General features: G+C 42.8%; 2 protein-coding genes across 3 annotated transcripts in view; one reads left to right on the forward strand and one right to left on the reverse strand.

The window, feature by feature from the left end:
• Positions 1-26,082, forward strand: part of cacna2d3a (calcium channel, voltage-dependent, alpha 2/delta subunit 3a) — a 151,736-nt gene that overhangs the window by 100,992 nt on the left and 24,662 nt on the right. For both annotated transcript variants that reach the window (XM_049580558.1, XM_049580559.1), the window contains 13 exons: positions 2,448-2,519; positions 2,889-2,969; positions 4,215-4,289; positions 5,196-5,279; positions 5,380-5,451; positions 6,129-6,190; positions 6,308-6,375; positions 7,835-7,880; positions 8,352-8,449; positions 8,554-8,647; positions 8,911-9,006; positions 9,710-9,831; positions 10,730-10,807. In XM_049580558.1, the coding sequence (XP_049436515.1) occupies positions 2,448-2,519; positions 2,889-2,969; positions 4,215-4,289; positions 5,196-5,279; positions 5,380-5,451; positions 6,129-6,190; positions 6,308-6,375; positions 7,835-7,880; positions 8,352-8,449; positions 8,554-8,647; positions 8,911-9,006; positions 9,710-9,831; positions 10,730-10,807 (1,048 nt within the window). The remainder of the gene's footprint in view (positions 1-2,447; positions 2,520-2,888; positions 2,970-4,214; positions 4,290-5,195; positions 5,280-5,379; positions 5,452-6,128; positions 6,191-6,307; positions 6,376-7,834; positions 7,881-8,351; positions 8,450-8,553; positions 8,648-8,910; positions 9,007-9,709; positions 9,832-10,729; positions 10,808-26,082) is intronic.
• Positions 18,074-24,422, reverse strand: LOC125891349 (leucine-rich repeat and transmembrane domain-containing protein 1). Its single transcript, XM_049580562.1, has 4 exons — positions 23,743-24,422; positions 21,406-21,790; positions 21,096-21,301; positions 18,074-19,576 (listed from the first exon to the last, which is right to left on the reverse strand). The coding sequence occupies exons 1-4, from the start codon at positions 23,747-23,749 to the stop codon at positions 19,041-19,043; spliced, it is 1,134 nt and encodes a 377-aa protein (XP_049436519.1). The 5' UTR covers positions 23,750-24,422; the 3' UTR covers positions 18,074-19,040.

Below are 26,082 nucleotides of genomic sequence, written 5' to 3' on the forward strand. Positions count from 1 at the left end.
AAAAGTGTTAGTAGTGATTGAGGCAATTGAGAGCGTTTGTAGATATGCCAGCTTTCCCTATCAACATATTCTCATACAACAGCTTGTATGATATCCTAAGAATTAGTGTCCCATGAAAGACGTTATGTACTTAACCTAAAGTTCCATACTTAATGTAAAGTTATGGTGGTTAGGGTTAGGAAAGAAACACGGCAATGACGTACCTAAAAATGACTCAGAGTTCTGAACACCAGTCTCCTTGTTTAGCGACCCATCCACCACCCCAGCGTGCCTCCTTACGGGTCGCTTCCGTCTTCACTCCTATGAGCACATTAGTCATGTGATATACCAAATTACTGGCTCATGATCATGTGGGAAATGTACCCGTTTTAGGCATTACTGCTTCATGGGAAAACGTACAAACAGAGCATGAGAATAGCCTGTCCCCATTGGGTTTGTTTCCCCACAGGAGCCGACAGGGGGCTTTGGCTCCAGGGCTTACACACACCAACATCATTAAACCCGGTCTCCAAGGAAACAAGGGTCACCTCGTCCACCAGTACACAATTTGTCACAGCAACCTAGATTACGAGGTGTCCTATGAGACAGAAAACACGAGGCAGGGGGTGTGTATCCGAGCCCTCTGAGGGGTGCATGTGTGTGGGTATTTGTGTCAGTGGGGAGTGAGTGTATGAAAGCCCAGAGGTTCTTTTACATTCTCTGACCCACAGCGGGGGAAAGGACTTACACACCCCATTTGCTCTGACTGATACAGATAAAGCCACGGAGGCAGTGATGATGCAGATTTGGCCCAAATGTGTGATGACTTCTGACCTTGCATTAGAGGTCGCAGGTTATGTATGATATGTCAAATTCCAGATACAGAGCGCTCCCCTAGGGACTTTGGGCACGGTCATGTTGGAGGACGCTCATTTAGGGTTCAAGGAAGCGCCTCTTTCCTCTCCCGGGTTGTGATAATGAAGCACAGGTTTAAAGGTCTTTCCTCCTCTGGGTAGGGTAAGTGAGGATCCTCTGTAGCTGTGCTGTTGGCTTTGAATCCAACAGATGCGGTTGCTGGCTGCCTTTCTCCGTGCAGCTCTTGTTATCTGCTTAATTACAGTATGTCATTTCCCAGAGCAGCTGGGCAAGCCTGATTTTCACCGAATGCACATATACTGAAGATAAAAACATTGTACATTAGTGTTGAAGTACAAAAAGTACACATTTGATGGAACCACAGTTCACAGGGATACACAATAAACGTCAGTCCATATGTTTTCAGACCGGTGATATATGATCTAATAGACCTGAGCTCGGAAATAGATTTTGTATTTTTAGATGATGCTCTGCTCGTTTTTTTTTTTTCTGTCCTTTGATCGATCTCGTTCTCTAGCAGCAAGGCTGTCCATTGTTACCGCAGCTGTACTTAGGTGTGCTTTGTTCTCTCTTTGATGTCCAATCCAGCATCCTGGATTGCTATTACCAGCTGTCTGAGCTCAGGTCACCAATTCCCCTTTTCCCTGTGTCTGAGGGAGACAGAATGGATGCTAGCAGTTTCCTGTCATTACCTATTATTACTGGAGGTAAATGGGGGGTGAGCGCTGGAGGAAAGAGAGTGAACAGGAAGTGTGTAATGTTCAGTGTAGAGGATTGGTTAAATGGGGTAGTTCCCTGAGAAAAAGGCATATGCCTGGATCTAATATCTAACAGAGAAATACTCTATTGGTTGCTGCAGCAGAAACGTATCATATGCAACATGATTTATGTTTTCTGCCACTCCATCTCACTAACATAATTGTGCATTGTGTTCTGGGATTCATATTGCACTTAATAGAGCAATTAGTTGTGGTGACTTGAACTTAAACTACGTGAGTGACTGGCATTTAGACAGTTTCGACATTTCTGAGTGGGCAAGGTCAGACCACTTTTTGCCGAGTGGGAAGCTTTCCTCCAGTGTCTTCATAACAGTGTCAAGCTTTCATCTCTAATGGATATCATCGTCAGATACAGACAGCCGCTGGAAAGATAAATATCATAATTATTCCAGCAGTCTTTAGGGAGCGAAGATACCCAGATCCGAACTAGAAGCACTGCCTTTGGATAAGCTTATTCTGCAAGAGATCAAAGGCAGGCTGTGATTGAACACATTTTAAGGCAAATAATAAACATGAATAAAACATGTCATGGAAGTTTTGTAGGTCCCTCAAGAAGATAATATGACTAGGTTTGCTGCAGAATTCCTATCAGGTTCACTACTTAAGGAACGAGTGTTAATATGCAGCCTGAGATAATCACTCCTGAGTGTCTTTAAGCAAGGTGAGTTATATAGTGTGTGTGATGCCGTGCAGTGTGCTGTGGAGTTACGTTTCTTTTGTGGCTATAAAAATGTTTCATCATTAGCTTCCCTCTTCTGACTCTGTCTCTCTTTCTCCTCTCTCATTTGCTATCTTTCACTCTTCTTCCCTCAGCTGGACGACGGCCAAGGTCCGGTTCTGATGACCACAGTGGCGATGCCAGTGTTCAGCACCAAGAACGAGACTGTAAGTGCACACGGAGCGCTATAGAACCAAAAGCACGTTCACTACCCTCACCATTATGTTTCCCAAATTTGTTTTCTGCAACAAAAAGTTAGAATTAATTGAAAAACTATGCAATTATGTGTTGCATAACTCCCAAGGAATTATAGATGCAGATTTTGAAATAATGGTTAATTATGTTTGTCTTTGATTGACACTAATTTCAGTTTGATTGGAGTCTGTAAATTAGGATACAATAGAGCATCACTAATTAAATGTATATTATGAATTGACATTTTTTGTGACACAAACAGTGGATCTGTAAGAGACTGTTTTTGTTTAGTTAACATTTGAAACGCAACCTAAGAATCCTTGTTATGTGTGTGCTTGCAGAGAAACCGCGGCATCCTGCTAGGAGTGGTTGGGACAGACGTGCCTGTGTCTGAGTTGCTCAAGACCATCCCCAAATACAAGGTACCGTTCCCAGCAGCACAATTGTTACAAATAATTATAAATTTCAGTGGCAATATGACAAACCCCTCTACACCATGGACTGTACAAAAATAAGGCAAACTACCAAAGCAAGTAACAAAACGTGTAGCTCAGCATGTGACATAAACAGCCTTACTCCGAGGGAAGCTGCGGCTGGTCAGTCCTTCGGCGATTCTCTCATAAGTCGGCCCGTTCTTCACCGTCCCCGTCATCTGACGGTTAATGGCCTCTTCATTTGCGAGGGCAAGGAGGGCGTGCAATTCTCCGGAAAGTCTCCCCAGTTGCTCATCTTTACAGTGTCTGTCAGGTTTGCGTTTCCCTCTTGCTACTAGTACTAGCTGCTCATTCCTGCTATCAGCTGTTTCCTGTTTATCCACCATCAGTGGGTCGCACATGCGGCATCATCAACAGCTCCTCCCACAAGTCATCAACAGCCCCTCCCCTGGTGGAAGGAAGCTTCGTTCTTTTTAAACCAAAAAGGTTCCGCCAGTATGTCAAGGCGGAAAATTGGGCACCTCAGACATATCCCATATGTTAACATGGAGAGGGCGGGGTTTATGGCCTATACTGCAGCCAGCCACCAGGGGGCGATCATGATATATTGGCTTCACTTTATGGGAGCCATCACATCATCCATCTTTATCTACAGTCTATGCTACACCATCACAATTTTTGTAATCATATCTTTTGAACCATATGATTTGGCCTGCACCGCTCACCTGGATGCTTCGTTGGTAGAAAAACTAAAGCAAGCTCCTATAAAAGATGTTGTTTTTTTATATTTTTGTGTACACCAGTCCAATTCCACAGTGCAGTAATTGAATGCCAAAACCAGTAGCAGATAAATCAACGGTTTTGTTGAAGTTTTTACACTGATTATTCACGGTTCCTTCCTCAAGCCCACTAATGACAGGAAAATTATACGTTATATATACTAATGCAATCTGATAGTGTCCCCTGCCACATCTCCTGTGCTGATTCCTTTTACTTGTACATCTGAAGCTTGCTTGGGTGTAGGATTTTGACATTTGAAAGTGTGTTATTTGTCTAGACGTGGATAAATTACACCATCCTGCTTGTATTGTGCAGTTCTGTGAGTTTCGCCGCAAAGACAAAGATTCTGCCAGGAAAGAATTACAAAGAGCTTGATTAGCACAGATTTACAATTCGGTACAGATTCGTCATGCATCAATTTGGTGTGTGTGTGTGTGTGTGTATCCTTCCTAGCTTGGCATTCACGGCTACACTTTTGCAATCACCAACAACGGCTACATCCTCACCCATCCAGATCTGCGGCCACTTGTGAGTATTACCTCCAGCACCATTCAGATGCTCTGTAACAAGTTAACTGGGTATGAACTTTATTAACATAACAATACCTTCTAGGGTGCAGAGATTGAAGTTCAAATGTATTAATTTATTTTGTACAGGCGACTGAGGAATACTAACTCTCGAGTTCACGTCAAGTCAATTACTGATTTCGTTGTCACATTGAGATGTCGATTGACATTGAAAATTAGTGCGTAGTCGCGTGGGTGCTCTGTGTGCCGCACGGTGCGCTCGTGTTGGCTGCGTGGTGGTATGTAGATGAGGAGAGTGTGTTCCAGGCCTCCTCTGTGCTGTGAATAGACAGAGATACAGCTTCTGAATGGCTGTGATTAACTCTATTGTACTCACTCACTCCGCTCACAAGAGGATGAGGGGAGCGAGTGCAGACGGGGAGGGGAGGGAGATTGAGGAGAGCGCGGAACCTGCTTAATGTGAGAATAGGTGCAGGGTGACAAAGCGGGTTACAACACTGGACGGAAAATGGAGAGATATGGAGGGATGAGAGGAGAACAGACACGGAGGAGAGGAGAGAACAGACAGTGAGACAGACAGACAGATGGTTTAATTGTGGCCTAATTAAAGACGTTAATGAACAGTGTTTAACAACTAATGAGGGGTGGGAAGCTGTCCTCCCTGACAGACGAATGGAGAGGGGGACTCACAAGTACACACATTGATACACCCAGTACTCTGGCCTCTGTCATCTTTATTTAATGTCCATATCAAACAGGGTCATCCAAAGAGGGAGAGCGAAGAAGAGTTGCATTTCGTCAACTGTTAAAATGTGAATGCCAAAACAAAACACATAAGCTAGCAATGTTACAGCCCTGATATGATGTCTGTGCATGCATGTGTGTTTCCATGGGTCTGTGTATCCAGTATGGAGACGGCAAGAAGCGAAGGAAGCCCAACTACAGCAGTGTGGATCTGTCCGAGGTGGAATGGGAGGACAAGGATGACACGGTGAGACACTTGTAGTGGATCTACATTAAGCACCATCACATTACCTCCTCTCAATGCAAATCTGAAGCTTGAGGTTCGGTTGTGTGCTTTGTGCCGGCAGCTGAGAAACGCCATGGTCAACAGGAAGACAGGGACATTCTCCATGGAGGTGAAGAAGAGTGTCGACAAAGGGGTGAGGAATCCATAATTCAGAAATCCACAAACACACACAAACAAGCACTTTTTCCAACGGTCCCCCGAAGGGTGTGCCAGAGAAAATACTCAGCAGGGAGAATCCACTCTGCCGAGGGGTTGTCACACTTGGCACGACGATGTACAGGATTGACTTGGGGATTTTGTTTCTGATTTTGTTTGCTCTGCATGCATGGGTGTGTGTCTGTCTGTGAGTGTGAGCCCCTTATCTCTACCAAGCACATGTTGCTGAGGACGGGAGAGACAGCAGCCCAATGATTCTCCTCTACTACTTTCCTATCTGAGAGAGAGAGAGAGAGTGAGAGAGGGAGGCATTCAGGTGTCTGTGAGCGTGTGTGTGTGTGTGTGTGTGTGTACTTTGCATTTTCAAAGCTTAGCAAAGAGCATTATACATTAGCCTGATTATTAAGCATTCAATATGTTAATACACAAACACACACAAATAAACACACATGCATATTCAAATTCCTTATCGAACTATTCACACACTCCAACAAACACACATCCATCTGCAGAGTAACAGGTCATGGAACAGACACGGCATGTAGCCCGCTCACCACTAGATGGAGCCAGACTGCAGGGAATCACATCAGATAACTGCCATCACTCTGCCTACTGTGTACCGCAGCGTTTCATGGAACATATCTTTTATTTCAGAAACGTGTGCTGGTGTTGCATAATGATTACTACTACACGGACATCAAGGGAACACCTTTCAGGTAAGAAAACTGGAGACCCTTCTGGTAGCAATTTTTAAAATGACTGAAGCATCAGTGTTCGTTGCACAACAAAGAACTGTTGCCATTTGAGAAAACATTTTTTCGTTTTGTTTTTAGTCTAGGGGTTGCTCTGTCCAGAGGCCATGGGAAGTATTTCTTCAGAGGCAATGTCACAGTGGAGGAAGGTAGGAAACTCTCCTTTTTTTGTATTTGCTTGACTCGTTTCTGTGTGTTCTGCTCTAGCCCCACTGCCTCTCTTTTATTGTCTTTGCGTCTGTTTCACACTCAGCTAACACTTCTTTACTTGGCTGCAGGAGTGCAAGTTGTCAGATACTTTAAGGGAGAAGAAAAAGTACCAATGCCACATAGGATTACATAAAATATGTATAATACAATGCTCCATTACACATAAAAAAATCCTGTAAAAATACAGAAGCATTCATCAGCATAATGTACATGCAAGTGCCTATTATACAAAAGAAAAGAAAAACATTTGTTTTATGTAATCGACATTTAATTTCCATGAATAAATAGCTTTACAATTTCATCACAAAATAATTAAAACCTTTAATGACTGCAGTTAGTTCTGGTGTCTGAGTGCCTAAAATGTAGAACAACTTGTCTGCCCTTGTTAAATGATTTAATTAAAGCTATGACGCCTGGAGAGCACTCTGTTCTTCGACGTGCCTAATTTGTATAGTGTGTTAACATGTTTCATTTTTGTTTTGTTTTTTTGATGAAGAAAGATTTTCAGTAGGAAAGAGAGGAGGAGAGAAGGAGTTTTGCTGGAGCACACATTAACTATAGCTTAAGTGGACATTTTCAGGAAATAGATTGGGCCGCACCAACATTACTTAAATGTTTCCAGTATAAGTTTGCCCCTTTCTTGTCTTTATATAATTTTATTATAGGGCTTTTATGATGGATTAATATGTAAGCAACATTAGTGTTACAGCTGGTTGAGGTGGCGCTACCTTTTTTTATTCGACACACTGGTGGGTAGTTTAATTAGCAATAATGCATCATATTTTATACACTGATCATTAGTATTTAAAATCTTTAAAGTAGCTTGGCACTGTAGCTTTGAAATATTGTAAATGTAGGACAGTAAAAAGTACAACATGCAAGCACAAAGTAGCATCAAATGTATGCATGCGCACTTACACACACACACACAGAACACACACTCACATTCACTAGTAAAGAAGTGATAATGAACTTGAAAGCCACAAGTGGACAGGAAGTTAAATATTTTTTTAGCGGTTCCTTAGGTGTGTCCACGTCTTGACAGTGCACATGTCTGCCCCCTTCCTTGTGTGTGCCTCTGTGTGTATGTGTCTATTTTCATCTCCAGCCTCATGTATGTTAATATTCATATGGTGGTGGTGGTGTGTGTGTGTCTGTGTCTGTGTGTTTCTCTAAACATGTCCATCATGCGGAGCCCTCTGAGCATGACTTGGCTCTTCCTGATCTAATCAGACCTGTCACATCCATTCAAAAAACACATTTTTCACCCCCGGTGTGTGTGCGTGTGTTTAAGAGTGTGTGCATTTGAGGTGTAGATGCCTACCCCTATTATTATGAGTTCATATTGAGCGCTTTTGCTTATTTAGTTTGAGATATACATTTCTTATTTTGTTTCAGGACTTCATGACTTGGAGCATCCTGATGTAGCGCTGGCAGACGAATGGTAAGAGTATATCAGCGATACTGTGTGTTTTTGTCACGACATTATCATCCTCACCCTTATTTTAAATGACAGCGTGATTGGACTGAATCTTAAATATACTCCCTATTTCTTTAGAAATCTATATTCTCACTGCTATACAGCAGTTATATAACAGCTCTGGGATCTGCAGGACTTTGACTTGATGGTTTGTGTCACTCGATGACTTGTGGTCACCAGGATTGGGAACCAACATCTAAATAAATTATAGTAAACGCTTTTCAAATTAATGCTTGTGAATGGGAAAACCGTCTTTGTTTCACTTCAAAAGTAGCTGAAGGCAACCGCGCTGTGTTCTCCAGCTTGAGTTGTGATTACAATCCTTTGCAGATAATCATCTATGAACTCTGCTTTCAAATGGCTTGTGCCAGCTATGACTGCGTTACGTGTTATGTGTAACCAATATCTCTATTGTCCGCTCTTGTTATACTGCAGGACGTACTGCAACACAGACGAGCACCCGGAGCACCGCTACCTGTCCCAGATAGAGGCTATCAAACTCTATCTCAGTGGACACGAACCGCACCTACAGTGTAAGTTAAGCTCTTCTACTAACTCTCTGTGCTCATAGAATCGAATGTTTTTCATGTGTTGTGGCTGGCTTGTTTCAAAACAATATAAATATTTGCATCGCTAGGTGACAAGGAGCTGATTCAGGAGGTGCTCTTTGACGCGGTGGTGACTGCCCCTTTGGAGGCCTACTGGACGAGCCTCGTGCTCAATAAATCTGAGTGTGTGACCCACTCTACTCTTCTTTTGCCATCTGCTTGTTGAAAGCAGATGAAAATATTTCTTAATAAATTCAACACACACTGAATCCTATTGTCAAAGACCTGTTTTACACTCTGAAATAGTAATAGTAGTGATATTGCCACATATATTTGCAAAAATTAAATGTTAACTATAGCTTCGGCTCTTTTAAAAGCTTCTGTTCTAGCCAACTTACAGTTGAGCACAAATGCAGGTGACTGTATGTATTTGTCGTACTACACAGGAACTCTGATAAAGGGGTGGAGATAGCCTACCTGGGCACAAGGACAGGCCTGTCCAGGATCAACCTGTTTGTGGTGCCTGACGAGCTCACAAACCAGTAAGTATTCTAAGAGTATATATTCACTATATACGCATGTGTATACATTTATAAGCCTGGGAGTGCATGTGTTGATTGTCTCTTTATATTTAAATACAGTGGACTCTCCTATGGTGATCACCTGATCATCTGTCCGAGTCAAATTCATCATTTTAAGCAAATAATTATTGTAACCTTTTTTTAAATTTCTCATGCAGATCACCATCTTATTGACATTTTTATGTTTATTTCATTGATATAAAATGATAAAACCGTCAGCTTCGCTATCGACTGTGTTTTCCTGACTGTTTCAAAATACGTTCGGCCTACAGCTGTTTCTTTATGTGGGCATTGTCTCACCGGGTATTGTCAATCCACATGACAAGGGCAGCTTCAACCACAGGTGCTATCATGGAGGGAGTGAAGTTAAAAAAAAAAAGGCAAAATAGAATAACCATAGTTTTAAATATTTAATCCATATGCTGTCATGTATAAAAAGACCCCAAATAAAGACAGTAAGCAGACCACTTGATTACTACAAGCAAATTATTTAAACAGCATTTGTGAAGGAATGATTCTGTTTCAAGCTTCTTGAGTGTACAGTGGTTGACCACTGTAACCGTGATCACGATAGGCAGTTTCCACTGTATTATATTACACTGTATTATGTTTGGTGTGTGTGCAACCTCTGTATCATCGTCACCTGTTTCTTGTCTGCTTCAAGAGACTTCCTGACAGCTGAAGACAAAGAGGGGGTGTTCAACGCCGATCACTTTCCCCTGTGGTACAAGAGAGCAGCAGAACAAGTTCCGGGTACCTTCGTCTACTCTCTGCCTTTCAATTCAGGTTAGTTGTGAAGTGAAATTTTCAAAGGACGATGAATCAGTTCTCCGTACAAAGTCGAGTTTTAGTTCTACGTAGTAGACATTACTAGCGTGATACAGTGAAACTGATTGTCACTGTAACACTGGCACCACCAACTGTTTGGAGGTTTGCTGAAAATGAAAAGGGCACAATATAAGACACAATATAAAGTAATTTAAAAGAAACTCACATTTTGTCAAATGCGCACATCAAACTTCAGACTGTCTTGCTTTAGAAAGACCCATTTTCAAATGTCCTCCATCTCCTCTTTTCCTCTTTCACCCATATTTGGTCCTTTTCTCTCCCCATGCATCCCTACCTCCCCTTCCTCTCTTATTAATTCTGGGCTGTGTTCTTGTGGACAGGACTGATTGCTGTGGGTTGAAATAAGATACGTTAGGAAGAGGTTCAGCCCTTTCCATAGTAACTTGGCCAGAGCACACATACAGACACACACTCACAAAAACACACACACGCATACACACACATACAGGCACCTCGCGCATATGCAGTTTAACTATGTCTCTACGAAATGGTTTCTCCTCCAAAGGGAGAATGTGTTCTCATCTGTCCGCAGCCTCAGGCTTTCCATTAGTGCCAGCTAATACAAGTGATCTGAAAGCCTCTTATTTACTCGCCGGACTTGCCTTGGATGCACTCTTCCTCTCAGGACTGTGGCAGTGAGCTGTAGCCATGAAATAGTACTCTGTGGTATTTATGTTCAGTGTTTCTCTCTCCAATCACCCTGTGGTCAGTTCAGAACTAATAGAAGGAATTATGATATGACTGTGATGTGAACTCTCTGTATGTGTATGTGTGTGTGTGTGTGTGTGTGCCTGTGTGTGCTGTGTTTGCGTGTGCTTTTATGTGTGTGGCTTAGGATCAGAAAACAAGAGTGTCGTATTGGCCAGCACCGCCATTCAGCTTCTGGATGAGAGGAAATCACCCATAGCTGCGGGTAAGTGGGGACTCAAGTGGCTCTTTTTTTCTCTAGCACACACACTTCTACATTGACAGAGGCTGTAATATTCTCTCCTTACACCGCTATGTGGGCTTTGTTTTCCTGGTCTTCGGTTGTCTAACCCTACTTTGTTTCCTCTCTTTGAGTTGAAACACTCACTGCCCACATGTACTGACTGTGCTGCTTTTTTTGTCCGCGTGCTGGCCCCTGCATGTACGTCAGAAGAAGGCGAGAGTGCAACATGGCACAGACGTTTGTATCCAAGAGTATTTATGCCTACATATATTAATAGACGCCAGTTTCATAAACGCCTTTTGTGCATTTGTTTTTTGCCCCTGTGCTTATTTAAGGCATATTGTGGCCTAGAGGATTTCACTGCGGCCTGCCTCATCTCACGTCCCGGTGACTCAGACGCCCCACAATGTCACGCCCGTATAATGCAACTTGGTGCAATCAGCAAGTTGATGGTATGGAGTGAGGCCCTTGTTCTGTTTGCCATCAGCTTGGTTACGGAGGAAAGGAACTGAAATTAAATGGAAGAAGTGGGGGAATTTGAAGGAGGAAAGATATAGGCGTGTGGTTTCACATCAGTTTTAGTTTTGTCTTAGAAAGTTATGATATGACGTTATTCGTGACCCACTTCTTTAGTTTTTTTTAAAGATTATTTTTGTGGGCTTTTTGCCTTTAATGGACAGGACAGTGTATGAAATGGGGAGACAGAGAGAGAGTGGGGACTGACACGCAGCAAAGGGCTTTAGGCCGGCACCGAACGCACAACTGCTGCAGCGAGGCATTGCCTCTGTACATGATGCGCTGGCACTATCCACTATACTAGCGACGCCCCGACCCACCTCTTTCCAAAGGAACTAGATGACTCCCAATCAAGCTTTTGTGTATTTAGTAATAGATTCAATACTTTTACTGTGGCACTGTACAGTATAGATGAAGATGACAAGTTTGAAAATCTGATTATATTTTTGTTTGCTAGTAAATGACATAAAGAAAGTTGGAAGCACCTGATTTGTCAAAAGTTAAAATCTTTTTTTCTGATATGTAGAATTTTCCAGACAGATATGTTAAGCAAAATACAAGCATTTGAATTGGCTAAAATATGCAGAAAGGTAGACAGTAGCTGCGGTTCATGGGCAGTATTTCTTCAATCTGATTGTAATCGTTGTGAGTAGAGATTCCAACTGAACTCTTTAGTGATCTGAGAAGATGTGCATTTATGTGCACCAAAGCATTTAATCAGAATATTTTTTGCATACTTGCACAAAGTGGTTCTGCCCGCTGTGAAGTGCCTCATCTGTCAGAAATATAACAGAAAAACAAGTTTTTTTCCCAACTTTATTTAGAAAATTCAATCTATTCAATACATAATGCATGAAGGAGAAGAAGTGATGTTATGTCCAGCAGCTCCACATTGCTGCTGTAACAACGTTCCATAAGGCTACTGTTTTAAAATCAAAGAGCACTCAAAACAGAATGTAGCACTAGCAGAGCTCTAAATATGTTTTTGAATTTATGAACTATTGCGCCACCTGTGTTCTCTTGAATGAAAGACACATTTCTCCTAAGGGAGACAATAAGGGCTAATCTTATCTCATCTTATCTTATTTGTCAAAATCAGCAAGTGGAGGAGTGAAGAAACAGCTGTAGCAACATGTGCGGCGCACTACGTCGCCTAATGTTACCTCTAAGTGGGGCAATCGTGCAGAAAAAATATTTATTCCATCCAGAGAGAAACAGTTTTATTAAGCGGTTACATGGTTATTTAGCACTAATATTTTCCTGTTGAATGGATTTGCTGATTTTTTTGAAGGTTTGCACCGCCCCCTTCAACCCCATTGAAAATTCCTCTCGATCAGGCCAGTCTCCTCTGATTGAGGTGCTTACATGAGGCATTCTTATTGAAATTGGGCTATTATTTTGATTTTTAGTGGAATATTAGAGTCCATGTAAAAGCACCCAGTGATTTTCTGGCTCAATGCTGTTCCTCAGGCAGCTATGCTTGTAGTGAGGAGACTCCAACTTTCATTATGTTTATCCTCTGCAGACCAGTTGGAAGTCCTGTTTTCCCCGCTGTACCACACAGTACAAATGTCTTGAACGGGCAAGTTGTTCTGTTCAAATACAGTGTACAGTATTTGGAGGACTGCAGTCCTTTCCACCGCCCAATTTATGCCCCAAGGACCAATCTGGAGCACAGCTTTTGCCTCACATTAAAAGCCCCTTCTGATGATTATCTATGTAAGTTCTCCTGTCGACAGACGAGGGCCAGTGATGCCAGTAGGGGAATCACAGAAAAATATCCAGACAGCGGAAAGAAAAAAAAACCGAAGAAAAGGAGAAAGAGGAAAATCTTTTGGAAACGCAGTGATAAAATAAGAGAAGAAATAAAAGGGCAGAGAAAGAGAAAATTATTTCACGGTGCCTGAATGCGTTGACATGAAAGCAGTGCATTGTGGGTACTCTTGGCCTGGGGGAAACCACTGGAGCAGAAGGACAGAGATGGGAGAGTCTGTGTGGTGCCACAGCATGTGCACACACATAGACACACACACACACATACACATACACACACGCACATAGAGCATGCTTCAGATTTCGAGCAGAGCGGTACACAAGCAGTCCACAGTTTACACCAGCCCACGGTAGTATTTGACACTGTTGACTCGATCACTATTGTTTTAAGATAATATCATTCTCTCCAATCCTGTTAAGCAGCAATCCAAATGACTAATCAGTAACAGGGTTTCATGAATACCCTGTTAATACATCGGGTGCTGATGTACAGTAATGACAATCATGCTTGTCAGATCGGGGGATGTCTGTAATGATGATTTTATATAAGAGAGTCAGATGGGAGGAGAGATGTAGGCTAGAATGCAAATTTAGCGTGGGCTGGTTAGGGCCAGTTTTCACTGCCCTGCGCTCCACTGAGCTGTAGACTTGTGAATACGCTAATACACTAACTGAACAGGACAGGCTGATGACATCACACACCACGGGCCCTGCAGACATCGCTTGAGTCACAATGTTACTGTGTTCGTACATACACGCGTGTGTATTTCAGCGTGTGTGTGTGTGTGTGTGTGTGTCAGTGTTTGTGGTCACATCCTGAGCCACGTGCAGGGAGTCTGATGCCGTAATATACAGAGCCACAAAACTCAGGTCAGGCGTTAAGACCAAAGGCATCTGTGTACATTCATGTGCTTCCATACGACACTGAGTAGATTAAAAATCAACAGCTGATGGCAAATTATCAATATATGGATATATATACAGTGGTGGAAAAAAAGTTTTCGGACACCCTTAAAATTTTACACAATCTCAAATATTATCATGAAATATTTGTGGAAAAATCTGTTTTGTGTTTCAAAAGGTGTGGCTGCATTAGACAGATACAAACAAATACAAATTCTATTTTTTTGTTTATTGTTTACAAGAAAAACTAACAAAACTCCCCACGAGCCTTTCACACTGTTGAGGGGTAATCTTGTCCCATTCTTCTTGAATTACTGCTTTTAATTCTTCTAGATTCTTTGGTTTATGCTTTGAAACAGACCTTTTGATAATCCACCACAGATTTTCAATGGGGCTCATGTCCGGGGATTGAGCTGGCCACTCTAAGACCTGGATACTGTGCTCCTGCAGCCAAGTTCTACTGGCCTTGGATGTGTGGCAAGGGGCATTATCTTGTTGAAACATCCAGTTTTTACCTCGACGGAACAGTGCACGTGCAGAAGGGAGCGTGTGGGTTTCCAGAATGGTACAATACTTGGTAGAGTTCAATGTGCCATCACAGACAGTGACATGACCAACACCAGCAGCACTCATGCATCCCCAAACCATGATACTGCCTCCACCATGCTTGACAGTAGGTACTGTACATGCTGGAGATAATGCTTCGCCTGGCCTTCTGCGTACCCTCACATTAGTAGGAGGAAGATAAAGCTGGAAACTGGACTCATCTGACCACAAAATCTTCTTCCAGTTCCTGGCTGTCCAGTTCTTGTGTGCCTGGGCCCAACGACGCTGGGCTAACCTCTGTCTCTCATTGATCAGGGGCTTCTTGACAGCCTTGTAGGACCTTAAGCCATGATCTAAAAGTTGGCCACGTACAGCGCGGGTGGAACACTGGACACCAGTTTGGTTTGACCTCTGCTGCTGAAGCTCCTGTGATGTCATTCGGCGGTTTTGCCTGCACATGCGGATCAGGATGCGGTCATTTCTTGCTGAAGAAACACTTGGATGCCCAGATCTTGGTTTGTCTTCCAAGCTGTTGGTTTGTCTGTATTTCTGCAGAGTGTATCCAACTGCTGAAGGACTGCATCTGCACTTCCTGGCTATCTGGCGGCAGCTGTACCCTTCCTGGCTGAGAATCTTTATCTTCAGGCGTGTTTCCTGCGTTAGGTTCCTTGTTTTAGCCATTTTTGTGTCTGAAGAACTTTCAAATGTGCTGGCTTTATGTAGACACGAAGCTTGGCAACAAAAATTGTGTCTTTTAATAAAAAGAACGACCTTCATCACTGGTACCAAAATGACCCAATACTCAAAATTTCTTATGTATTTTTATGGAACCAATCAATTTTAAGTTTTTAATGGCTTTTTTAGGATTTATTTAGTATTTTGGCTGTGACTGTACTATAAGAAATTGCACTTGAAGACCTAAGAGTGATTCTTAATGCAGTATTTCACAAATGCATGGGGTGTCCGAAAACTTTTTTCCACCACTGTAGATAATAATAATAGATTTTTGTGATGTACACAGCAAGCTGCATTAATCTAATAACATTGCCCAAATAGCCTCTCTGTGACATTTTACAAATATTAAAATAATCAAGAGACAGGAATCAGATTGCATTACATAATACTTTAGAATTCCCATGTAATAGTACCAGTGAACTCCAGTAAAAATTAAAAAGAAGGCTGTGCACAGGGCTTGGAATCAGTGCTCAATACCTTTAAAGAGACATTATGCAGGATTTTCCTACAAAAAAAGGAGAGCGTTACTTTCATTTTCGCTGATGAGCATGTACACAAATAGTAACTGACAATCCTGCATAGCGTACCATTAAAGGAGCTATATGTAAGAAATCTAAAGCAAATAGTCGTAAAATCCTCCTAATATGTCAGAGACTAAGGAATAATGTTCATATAACATACTGATCTCACCGACAACAATAGTACAGATTCACATTTAAAAAAAATTTTTTTATGGTCCACAAATCATGTTTATGTTTTGAACTTGTGTTTTGGCCTGTTGCGCCACCCACCGCCATCTACCAGTCACACAGTCAGTAGAGTCTCAGCATCAGTTACAGTTATGACTGCGCTACAGCAGCACGGCAAGCAGCATTAGCAGTGTCCCAGTACATAGCATTAGCAGCCGGCTCCTCCTCAGCTGTATCCCGGTAGGGGAGGGGGGGCGGACACGACTCGCGGCATTATTTTGAATTTGAGTGCATTAACTGTTTTGGCCACATTCTTACATACAGCGCCTTTAAGATATCGACCTACCAAGTAGTATCGAAGCTTCTTCAGTCAACCCATACGTGCATATAAGTCCAGTCAGTTGTATAGTACATATCAAGACATAGGCATTTGATTTAAGTGCTGATCCTTTTTGTACCCACATCTAGAAAAAAAAACATATTTGTATGGTTTAGCTCACAGCCAATCACTGCACACGCTCGTCGATTTAACCCAGTAATGATAAAGTTGGTGATTCAGAGTAAATCAGATAATTACTTCTAATACTTAAGAGTCATGTGCTCTTATGTCAAGACACTGGAAGAATTTTGTGTCATTACTTACTAAAGCGCATATAAGTACACACACCTATGCAGTCTTGAGACATAATTAAAGGAGATTTATGGTGCTTTAACTTGTTTTCTTTCATATATGGTAAAAGTAACCTTGTGAGCTCAGGCTTCAGACCGGCGTGAATACTCTGTTTCCAACTGTCAGCTAGTGAGAGGTTTCTTTATATGCCACTGCAAGTGTTTACATGATGTAGCTCACACTGCTACATGTAGCTACACGCTAACCTCTGGGAAACATGTAAACTTTGTTGCTAATGTTAATGTTTCACCAATTTCAGATCATATTCCTGTTGGAACATGTCTGGTTATCTTTAGAAGCATTTATTGGTGATTGTTTAACAAGACAAAGCGCCGTTGTACACAGTCATTTCCTGGCTGCCAGTGCCTGGCTACATGGGATTGGCCCACAAAGTCTAGCGTGTTGTATTTGACAGAGTTGGCAGTTAAAACAAAGTATCAAATGAAGTGCTGTATTGGTATCAGTATCACTTTAAGGGCACTGGTACTGGTACTTGCATTGTAATTTTTTTTAATGATACACATCCCTATATGGGCAATATCCAAACATACATATTATCAAATTTATTTCTCATAAGCAGCAACTCATTAAAATTCTATCAAGTATAATCCACAATATTTTCATAGAAATATTGTGTTTCACCATTTTCTCTTGTCAGGTTATTTGACAAAATAATGCAACAGAAACTTCATCAACCAAAAAGCTAAAAGAAAAAGGTCACTGTGCCGGCAACACACGAAACGGAGAGGGGTAGAGACACCCATGCAATGCCTACTAATTTCAAGATTACCATGGTAACACTTTAAATGAGGGGTATTTTCCTGCTTTTTGGGGAATTTAGTGTGATAATGTCTTTTCACCAAAGCTTATGTGGCTACAGAAAATGGTACTTGATTGATTAAATTGAGTTATCATTTTATTTGTTTTAGTTTTTAAAAAGTCAGTGAGAAAAGAAGTGGACATGTTTTTTTTTCTTTTTCAAAATTCCCCTCTTTTAAAGATACTGTCTCCAGTTAAAGGTCCACTGTGTAGGATTAGTAGCATCTACTGGTGAGGTTGCAGATTGCAACTTACTGTAACTTCCCTTGTGTGCCAAGTGTGTAGGAGAACTACTGTTGCTGATACGAAAACATAAATGGCACTATCCAGCGCCAGTGTTTGGTTTGTCTGCTCTGGGCTACTGTAGAAACAACATGGCCGACTCTGTGGAAGGGGAACGGCTCCATATGTAGATATAAACAGCTCCTTATGAGGTAATTGAAAACACAACAATTCCTATCTTCAGGTGATTATAAGCTAATGAAAACAGTTGTTGATGTTATATTCCATTGCTGCCATAGATGGCCTTAAATCCTCCACACTGGACCTTTAGGGATGCATGCCTTCTCAAATTAGTTGCCAGTAGACATATAGTAATCAGGTATGTTTCCCTTTATTTTAAATGATACATACTGAATGACACGACTACCATTATGTGATCAGCATTAACTCACAAACAAGACTCATTTGATCTCTAAAACTGTAGATCTAAAAGTTTGTGTGTGACCGTGTGCAGCAGGATAATAATTCAAACTCATGAATCTGTAAAGTCATAGAAAAACAGCAAGGCAGAGTCCAGGGTTTTGTTGTCGTTTTCGTTTTAGTTTGTTTCATTATTGCTTCAACGAATTTCCCATCTTCAGAAAAATATCCTTTAAGAAAAATCTCCTCAAAACTATATAACATTATTAGGCACAGACTCTTAAATTCTCTATAAATATGTGCATACAGTATACATCTCCACACACACACACACATACACACACACACACACACACACTCGAGCACAAATGAAACACTGACACAAACGCTCTCATTCTTCTTCACATACTCTCACGTTAATGATACAGACAACCTAGAACAGAACTTATCTGACAGCAGCTGCCTACCATGAGTTTTCAAAATTGCCTCAAAATCAGACTCAAAATGATGAACAACAACCAAAAGACAACAAAGTCTGAAATCCATTTTTTTTTTTAAATACCAGAGCTTTACTATTATACCTACAAATACACAATTATAAATATATAGCAATTTGTTCCTATCTGTGATATGCATTTCTCAGACAAAATGGAATTGATTCCCTTTGGATTCTTTGGCCTGCCCCTCGAACCCGCATACAGCAGAAGATACTCTTCTCATCAGTGCATAGTCAAATACCTGTGGAGTTTAGCTACCCAAGTCTCAGAATAGAGGTGAACATACACACACGCCCGCACGTATAGAATCTCACTCTCTCCTTCTTACTCACACATGCACTAACACACACACATGGCAGCCAGAGAGGATTAGGTTAAAGGGTTGAGGCCCAGGTTTTTAAGTCCAGGGTTCATGCCATCATCTCCTAGGCGATAGCATTCTCCAGTGGTTCCTTCTCATCTGCTGTGGCATGATCTGCCCCCTGAGCTGCTGCCAACTCCTCATTCTTCTTAAGCTCCCGCTGATATTTGGCCATGATAGCGGCGTAGGCGCAGCCGTACACTGCTGCAGCCAGCATCATCAGACACACGATCCCACACACTACGCCAGTGATGATCACTGTGGCAATTGCGTGGCGCAAGTTGACAGGCCGCTGCCTCTGCTTAGGTTCACACTCTGGCAGACCCCCTCCTGCTCCTCCTCCTCCTCCTCCTCCTCCCCCTCCACCGAAACCCTCCCCCATTGCCATGGGGACATGGACAGTGTGGCTGGAAGGATGAGCATGGTTGCCATGGGTGTGGCCTCGCAGTAGCCTCTCAGACTCCAGGTGGTGTATGTTTGCAAACAGGTAATGGTAGCTTGTGGTCATGCAGGCGTGGAAGAGCTGGTAAGGGACCTTCTGCAGGTCTCTGTCCCTCATTTCTTCCGGCTGGGAGCAAAGCACCTCATCCACCACTCCACCTTAGGATCAGAGTTACATAGTTAGATCAGAGAGGGTTGATAAAAGAATGAGGGGCACGAGGGGATAGGGACACACACATTAGTCAGTTGTTGTGTATTATAAGCACATTAACTTGTGATAAGTGCCGATTTCCTTTTTGGCAGCTCACAACAGAGGAGGCCACAATCATAATCATCTTAGCTGAGCCTAAACCAGCCCCTTACTTGTGATATTTATTTACGTAGGGTGTAATGGCTTACTTTTATGGGCCGTATTAGCAAGTGTGATATGATTAACACCTCAATCACTGGAGCCAAATCAGTTGAGTCCATTGGAGACAGCATTGAGCTAGGACTTTATGTGCTGCCCTCTGTTTGGCCCTTAAATCTCTTTATTATTTATCTCTCTCGGTATTCATGTCACACACTTGCCTTCTGCCTGCCTGATTAACCACCGGCTTTCTGTTAAGCATACATCCTCGTATGTGGGTCCATTGTTCTGTTTTGCAGTAATTAGAATATTCAGCCTCTAAGACGAACGCTGTGTCAGGGTAACACAGGCATGTAGGCGGACTGGCCAACTCCGAGTGAGCCTAGCGTTTGCTGTACAGTGGTTATTTTGTTATCTAATGCATGCTGGAGTTGGTCTAGCATGGAAAATAATGTAGTTGAGTTAACTCTTAATCACCCAGATACACTCTCTATCTCTGGCTGTCTCTACAGCCAGAGATAGAGAGTGTATCTGGTGTATCATCACCATCGTCATAGGAGCTGCTGCGTAGAGTGCCTGACATCATAACATGATCCGACATGCACGTGGTCACTTCCCCAAACACAGTACTCATTAATAATAGTATAAAAGCCAAAACAACCTGCATTCTTTCCACAGCTTCACGCCAAACAATATGAGACACACACAGTCCACCATATTTGATAACTGTACTGACCTTCCAGCCTCTTCTAAACCCCGCTGTGTTGACCCCTTCATGTCACTCAGTTATCTCATCTCTCCCTGTGTGTGTATCTCACTAGCTCAAGTTGTAACGTATAGGAATGCACAGATTTGATTGGCTTCGTAGCATCCCGTGAGATGATTTAACGCATAATTCTCAATGCTTTATAGCTTACAGATCTCAGTCTGGATAGGATGATGTCTGGGTCTTGACCCGAGGGATGAAGAAGGATTGGAGGTTCACAGGGAGGACACACTTTGGTCATGGTTGGCACAAGGGGAATGGTGTCCCCTTCTCATCCCTCCTCAAATTGCCTACTGATTATAGCCATTTGGAGTCAGCCCTTCTATTTAAAGTGCCAAAATAGGCTCTGCTCTTATTGTGTAAACTCATCATTTCAAAATAGAGCCCAGCCATTTGTGCTCTAGTAGTTCTCGGATACTTGCTTAGGTTAAAGATCAGTATCATTCATAGTGTACTATTACCATAATTTACTATGATGACCAGCAGGAAAGGCTTTGAGATAGATGTTGGAGATGTTACAGACATCCCCCACAGCTACCGCCTGGAGCTACAAGTGGTCTAACCTTTGAAGAGGTAGGACTCCAGCCAGAGTTTGAGGCCTATGAGCTGGCAGTCACACCTCCAGGGGTTGCCTCGTAGTGTGAGGCTATCCAAGCGGGTCAGAGCCTCCAACAGGGAACGGTCCAGTCGCGTTAGCCTGTTGTGCGCTAGCCCGAGGTGGCTGAGGTTCCTCAAACTGTCCCCCATGGCTCCAGGCAAACCCCACAGGCTGCAAGAAAGGACACGGCAAGGAAACAAGATCAGGTACAGTGAGTTATGTGGTTTGTATTGTTGGACAAAGGACAAACAACAGTTACAGTTTTGTTGCCTAACCTGTTGTGTGAGAGGTCAAGGTGCGAAAGGGAGCGGATAGGTCCAAGCAACCGCTTATCAAGCTCTCTCAGGCTGTTGTAGGCCAGGCTTAGGCGCTGTAGAGTCCTGAGACCCAGCAGCGCAGTCGGCGAAACAGATGTTATAGAGTTATTAGATAGATCGAGAATGCGGACGAGTGGTATTTCTCGGAAGGCCATCGATCCCAGCCCCCTGATACGATTATCCTGGAGATACAGTTCTTGGGTGTCCGGATGCAGTCGTCGGGGGATGTCGTATAGGCCTCGACCTCGGCAGTCGACTACTTTGGTGTTGCTGTTGCAGCTGCACTCCTTTGGACAGGCATGTGACGAAGAGAGGAGGGAGAGGAGGGCACACAGCAGTACCACTGTGGAGACAGGGGGACATAACATTAGATTAGACATGCTGTGCTCGTGTATTTGCATCTAAGTATGAAAAAATATTTCATTTTCTAGGTTGACTAAAGATGTGAACTCTTTCAGCAACGATCTCTTTCAGCGATTGCCCTTGACTGCTATTACATAACTGCATACATTCACACCAGTCCTCAACTGCCATCGTGAAGAGACATTGAAATTCATATCAGTGCATCTGGAAATGAAGTCTGTAGAAAAGACTGCAGCTCACTCAGATAGCACTCTTCTTTGTCTAATAAACAAGAAAGTAAACTTATTACTAATATGCCAACTCCCACTTCCCACCCTCCCTTAGACAGCGGCCCTAGGTGACTTCATCAAAGACTCATAACCCCTCACCCACACTCCACCCACACACAAATCCATACACAGCAGATATTGGGTGTCTGATTCCCTTTGAGATGACTTCACATGGCCATTCCTTCTGGAACATTACAGCCGTATTTATAGCATCGGCTGGACTAGCTCGAGGCTCAATGAAATGTAGCTCCAACCCAAGCCTTGGGAATGTAGCTGGCTCACAAGTTACTCTCACGTATCCTGAGCAGACTGAATAACTGCGCCGTGTTTATCTACTGTACATATGCATATAATGTTCTTCAGCAGCCGTGCTCCTGATTGGGTTTGTTTAATGTTTTCTCAAATGGGAATTATTTTTTTCTTTCTGCATCAGGTGACATCTCCCAGTACAATCTTCTCCTAAATGATGCCTTTGTGATGAGGCAGCTGCAAGTCTCATATCAACCTGGAGCTTATTTTCAGATTGGCATTAGGGAACACTGTGCAACTATGATCTGTAATAATCAAACAACCATTGAGGGATGTTGATTTGAAAAGGACAGTACGACCTGAATGTTTACATTCAGTGGTCACACCATGCAACTCACATGTTTGCTATTTAGCATGCAGCAGTTATGCAGCAGTACCACTTGGAAAATACAAAGCCTATCTCCTGCTGCTCCCTTTTCTTTGAACAAACATTATTGTAACACAGTGTACTAATTAAAGTGACAGTGTCTCATTTACAAGCATGTAATCATCGCTTTGTCTCTGCCTGGCTCGTGCACTTCTTGCAGTGAACTGTGGTTTGCAGGTTTAGAAATACCCAGGTGCAGGCGCTCTTCTGTCTAATCTCAGGTGTTAGTTTGGTACGGTGGCTCTTGGCAGTGTTGCTGTTATGATATTATGTGGCGCTCACATCAACAAAAACAATCAGAACACGGCTGGGTTGAGATTTAGCGCACTGTAGTGCACAGCCCTGTGTTAATTGCATCCTTGTCGGTGAAGTGAGAGTGTTTATGTGTGCGTGCAAGGATGCATTTAATCACATGCGCTCACACACGTGTGCACTTACTCATAAACGAACTCATATACATACAATGCATGGACACACATAAACAGCATCAGCTCAGTGGAGCGTTGTAACAGCAGCTCTGGAATGAGGTCAACACAGGAGAATGGCTCTTTGCTCTGATGTGTCCCTCCAGTCCAAAGTACACACAGAGATGCTTGTAATGACATGCGCGCACAACACACACACACACACACACACACACACACAGCAAGTACTGCTTGAAATCAGCTTGGTAGCAATGTCAAAACCGACTTGCAATGGGGAAACACTCAGAGGTGATGCTAATGTGCAGCTGTTAACGTAAAAGTGTGAATGGAGTGTTGACGTGTGTGCATGTAACTGTTTTAATACAGGAAGTGGTGCAAGCAAAGAGCAGTCCATGCTTCATTACTACTCAGTTATACAACAGTTTACACAACATACTAGACTCAGCAGCTGATGGCAGCCCACCTAGCCATGCATGCACACACACACCACACACACACACACACACACACACAAACACACGTAGTCATGTTGTTATTTTCTCCACAGTGATGGAGCTCCTACCTCTCATATCTGCCAGTCGTCCTTGGGCCGCTCGCGTTCAATCTTCTTTTAGCTCCCTTTCTGGATTCTAGTGGCTGTCATTGGTTGATGATCCATTAGCAGTCAGTAGTAGGTTGAGATAAGCTGTCCTGGCTCTCATCTGTGTAGGTTGATGTGGTCAATAGGTAGGGATTAGAGAGGCCGAGATCAGCAGCAGAAACCTGTGTTGCCCTCAGGATCCCCAGCACTGCCTGCACGGGCATGAAACCCCATCAGAGCGGGCAGATCAGAGCACAGAGAGCTTACTGCCAGCCAGCCAGCCAGTCTGGGAATCAATGGAGTTAGGGAGCTCTGCTTCTCTCTCTCTCTCTCTCTCTCTCTCTCTCTCTCTCTCTCTCTCTCGCTCTATATCTCTCTGTGTAGCTCTCTCACTGCCTCTCAGCCTATCTTTCTGTCTCTTGTATTTTTCTTAATGCTGTTTATTTTGCCTGTGTTTCAGTATCCCCTCTCCTCTTGCTTGTTTTTGTTTTATTTCTGCTCCCCTATTGAATCCACTGTGGAGTGCGATGGTGTGTCATCTCCCAGTGGACAGCTGCTCCTCTTAAATCATAGCAGGCGCAAACACGTACGCTGACATTCACGTTACCTCCTGTCGCTCTGGCAAGAGTTGAACAAGACCAAAATTAGCTCTGGATTGCGGTGTGTCAAATACACAAATACTCAAAACATTTCAACACACAGTGAACACAGTCAGGAGGATGCCCGTTGCCGTGGCATGCTCTGATGATATTATGCATGAGCCGTGGGCAGAAGGGCTGGCAGAACACGCCCCCAGCACAGCAACACGGAACGCACGAATGCACACATACGCATGCACGCACGCACACAGCAGGATATTAAGCTGTTGCAGTAAATTCATGTGGATTTTTTTTTTCTGCATGTAAATGGATTGACAGTTAAGCTTATATGACCTCGTAGGTCGCTTAAAGGAGAAGCAAAAAAAATGGACAAAGGAGACAGGAACAAATTAATGATGGAATCACTTTTAACGATGAATATGATTAAGCTTACACGCTGACCTTGTCTTGTAGTGCTCTCCCTGGTATTTGCCCTCCTGTCCATCCATATTTATATCCTTTCTTCTGCTGAAGGGCATGACAATTATTTTCATTCTGTCACATAAAGTAAAACATGAAGTCAATATGTGTCGCCAGTTTATACTGAGTTGGTTAATTGTGGTAAATGTGTGAAAATATTTGCCTTGAGCAAATAATGCACACATGATTACAATTTAAAAATGCATGTATTAGGGTTATGCACCTGCATCCACACTCACTTGCACACTTGAGCAGTCATGTGCACCTCCATAGGCAAATACATCCTAAAATGTGTGATGACACCTCTCTATTTGCTAAAAGCCCATATTGTTGATGTGCACAGACACTTTGTGATGTTTGTGCTGCAACGTCTCAAAATGTTAAGCATCAAGTTACAGAGAAAGAAAGAGAAAACATGCCCTTCTTTTCCTCCGCTAACCAGATTGTCATATATTATCATTATGAGTGTCCCCTGTGATGCATTTAATACATGTGGCATTACGGGACTACAAGGATGGTTTGCATATGATCTTTTCTAATTAATTGAGAGCTATTTGAGATCTGGCCACCATAGATTTATTTATTTATTTTCTTGAATGTTAAGGAAAGACCTGTCTGGTTTAAATCTTTCATTCGTATTTATGCAACAACGCTAAGTCTCAATTTCGTCTCAACCTCTGCACACAGGAAGGAGAGGCCAGTGGTGCCTAAGTCTTGTACACTGCTGGCATCCTTAACAGCAGCCTCCTGTTCTGCTCGTCCTCTGAGTGTTGCTCAGCATCTTGACATGATCCGCCCCTGCGCTGTGTAGCTGCCGCGGAATGCACCGCCACATTTGCAAATCACTACATCTCTCACACGGCCCTGTGTGTTTGTGACACTAGTGTGTGGGTTTGGGCTCGTCCTGAACGTGCTGTCACTGGGATGTGACTTGATGCACACACATTCAAAGAGAAACACACAACATCACTTTCGCCATTGCTTCGGCATGTACATGAGCACATACGTGCACACGCTCGGATTCACCCTCCCGCTGATGGATGTATACGTTTTTACAATCCTTATTAGACTCCCAAATATCTGTAGGATTTAAACCGGTTGTCATCTCTTCCTGCCTGGGATTGCACTCATAACAGATTGGTGATGGGGGGGGATTTGGAGTGGATTTTACGTCTCTTCATCTTTGGACTCATAAACCCAGCTCAGGGCATAAATACCCCCAAGTTCTTAAATCACACCTAGGGAAATTAAATGTTCCCCCATA

This window comes from Epinephelus fuscoguttatus, linkage group LG7 (genome assembly GCF_011397635.1).
Source record: "Epinephelus fuscoguttatus linkage group LG7, E.fuscoguttatus.final_Chr_v1".
Lineage (NCBI taxonomy): Eukaryota > Metazoa > Chordata > Actinopteri > Perciformes > Serranidae > Epinephelus > Epinephelus fuscoguttatus.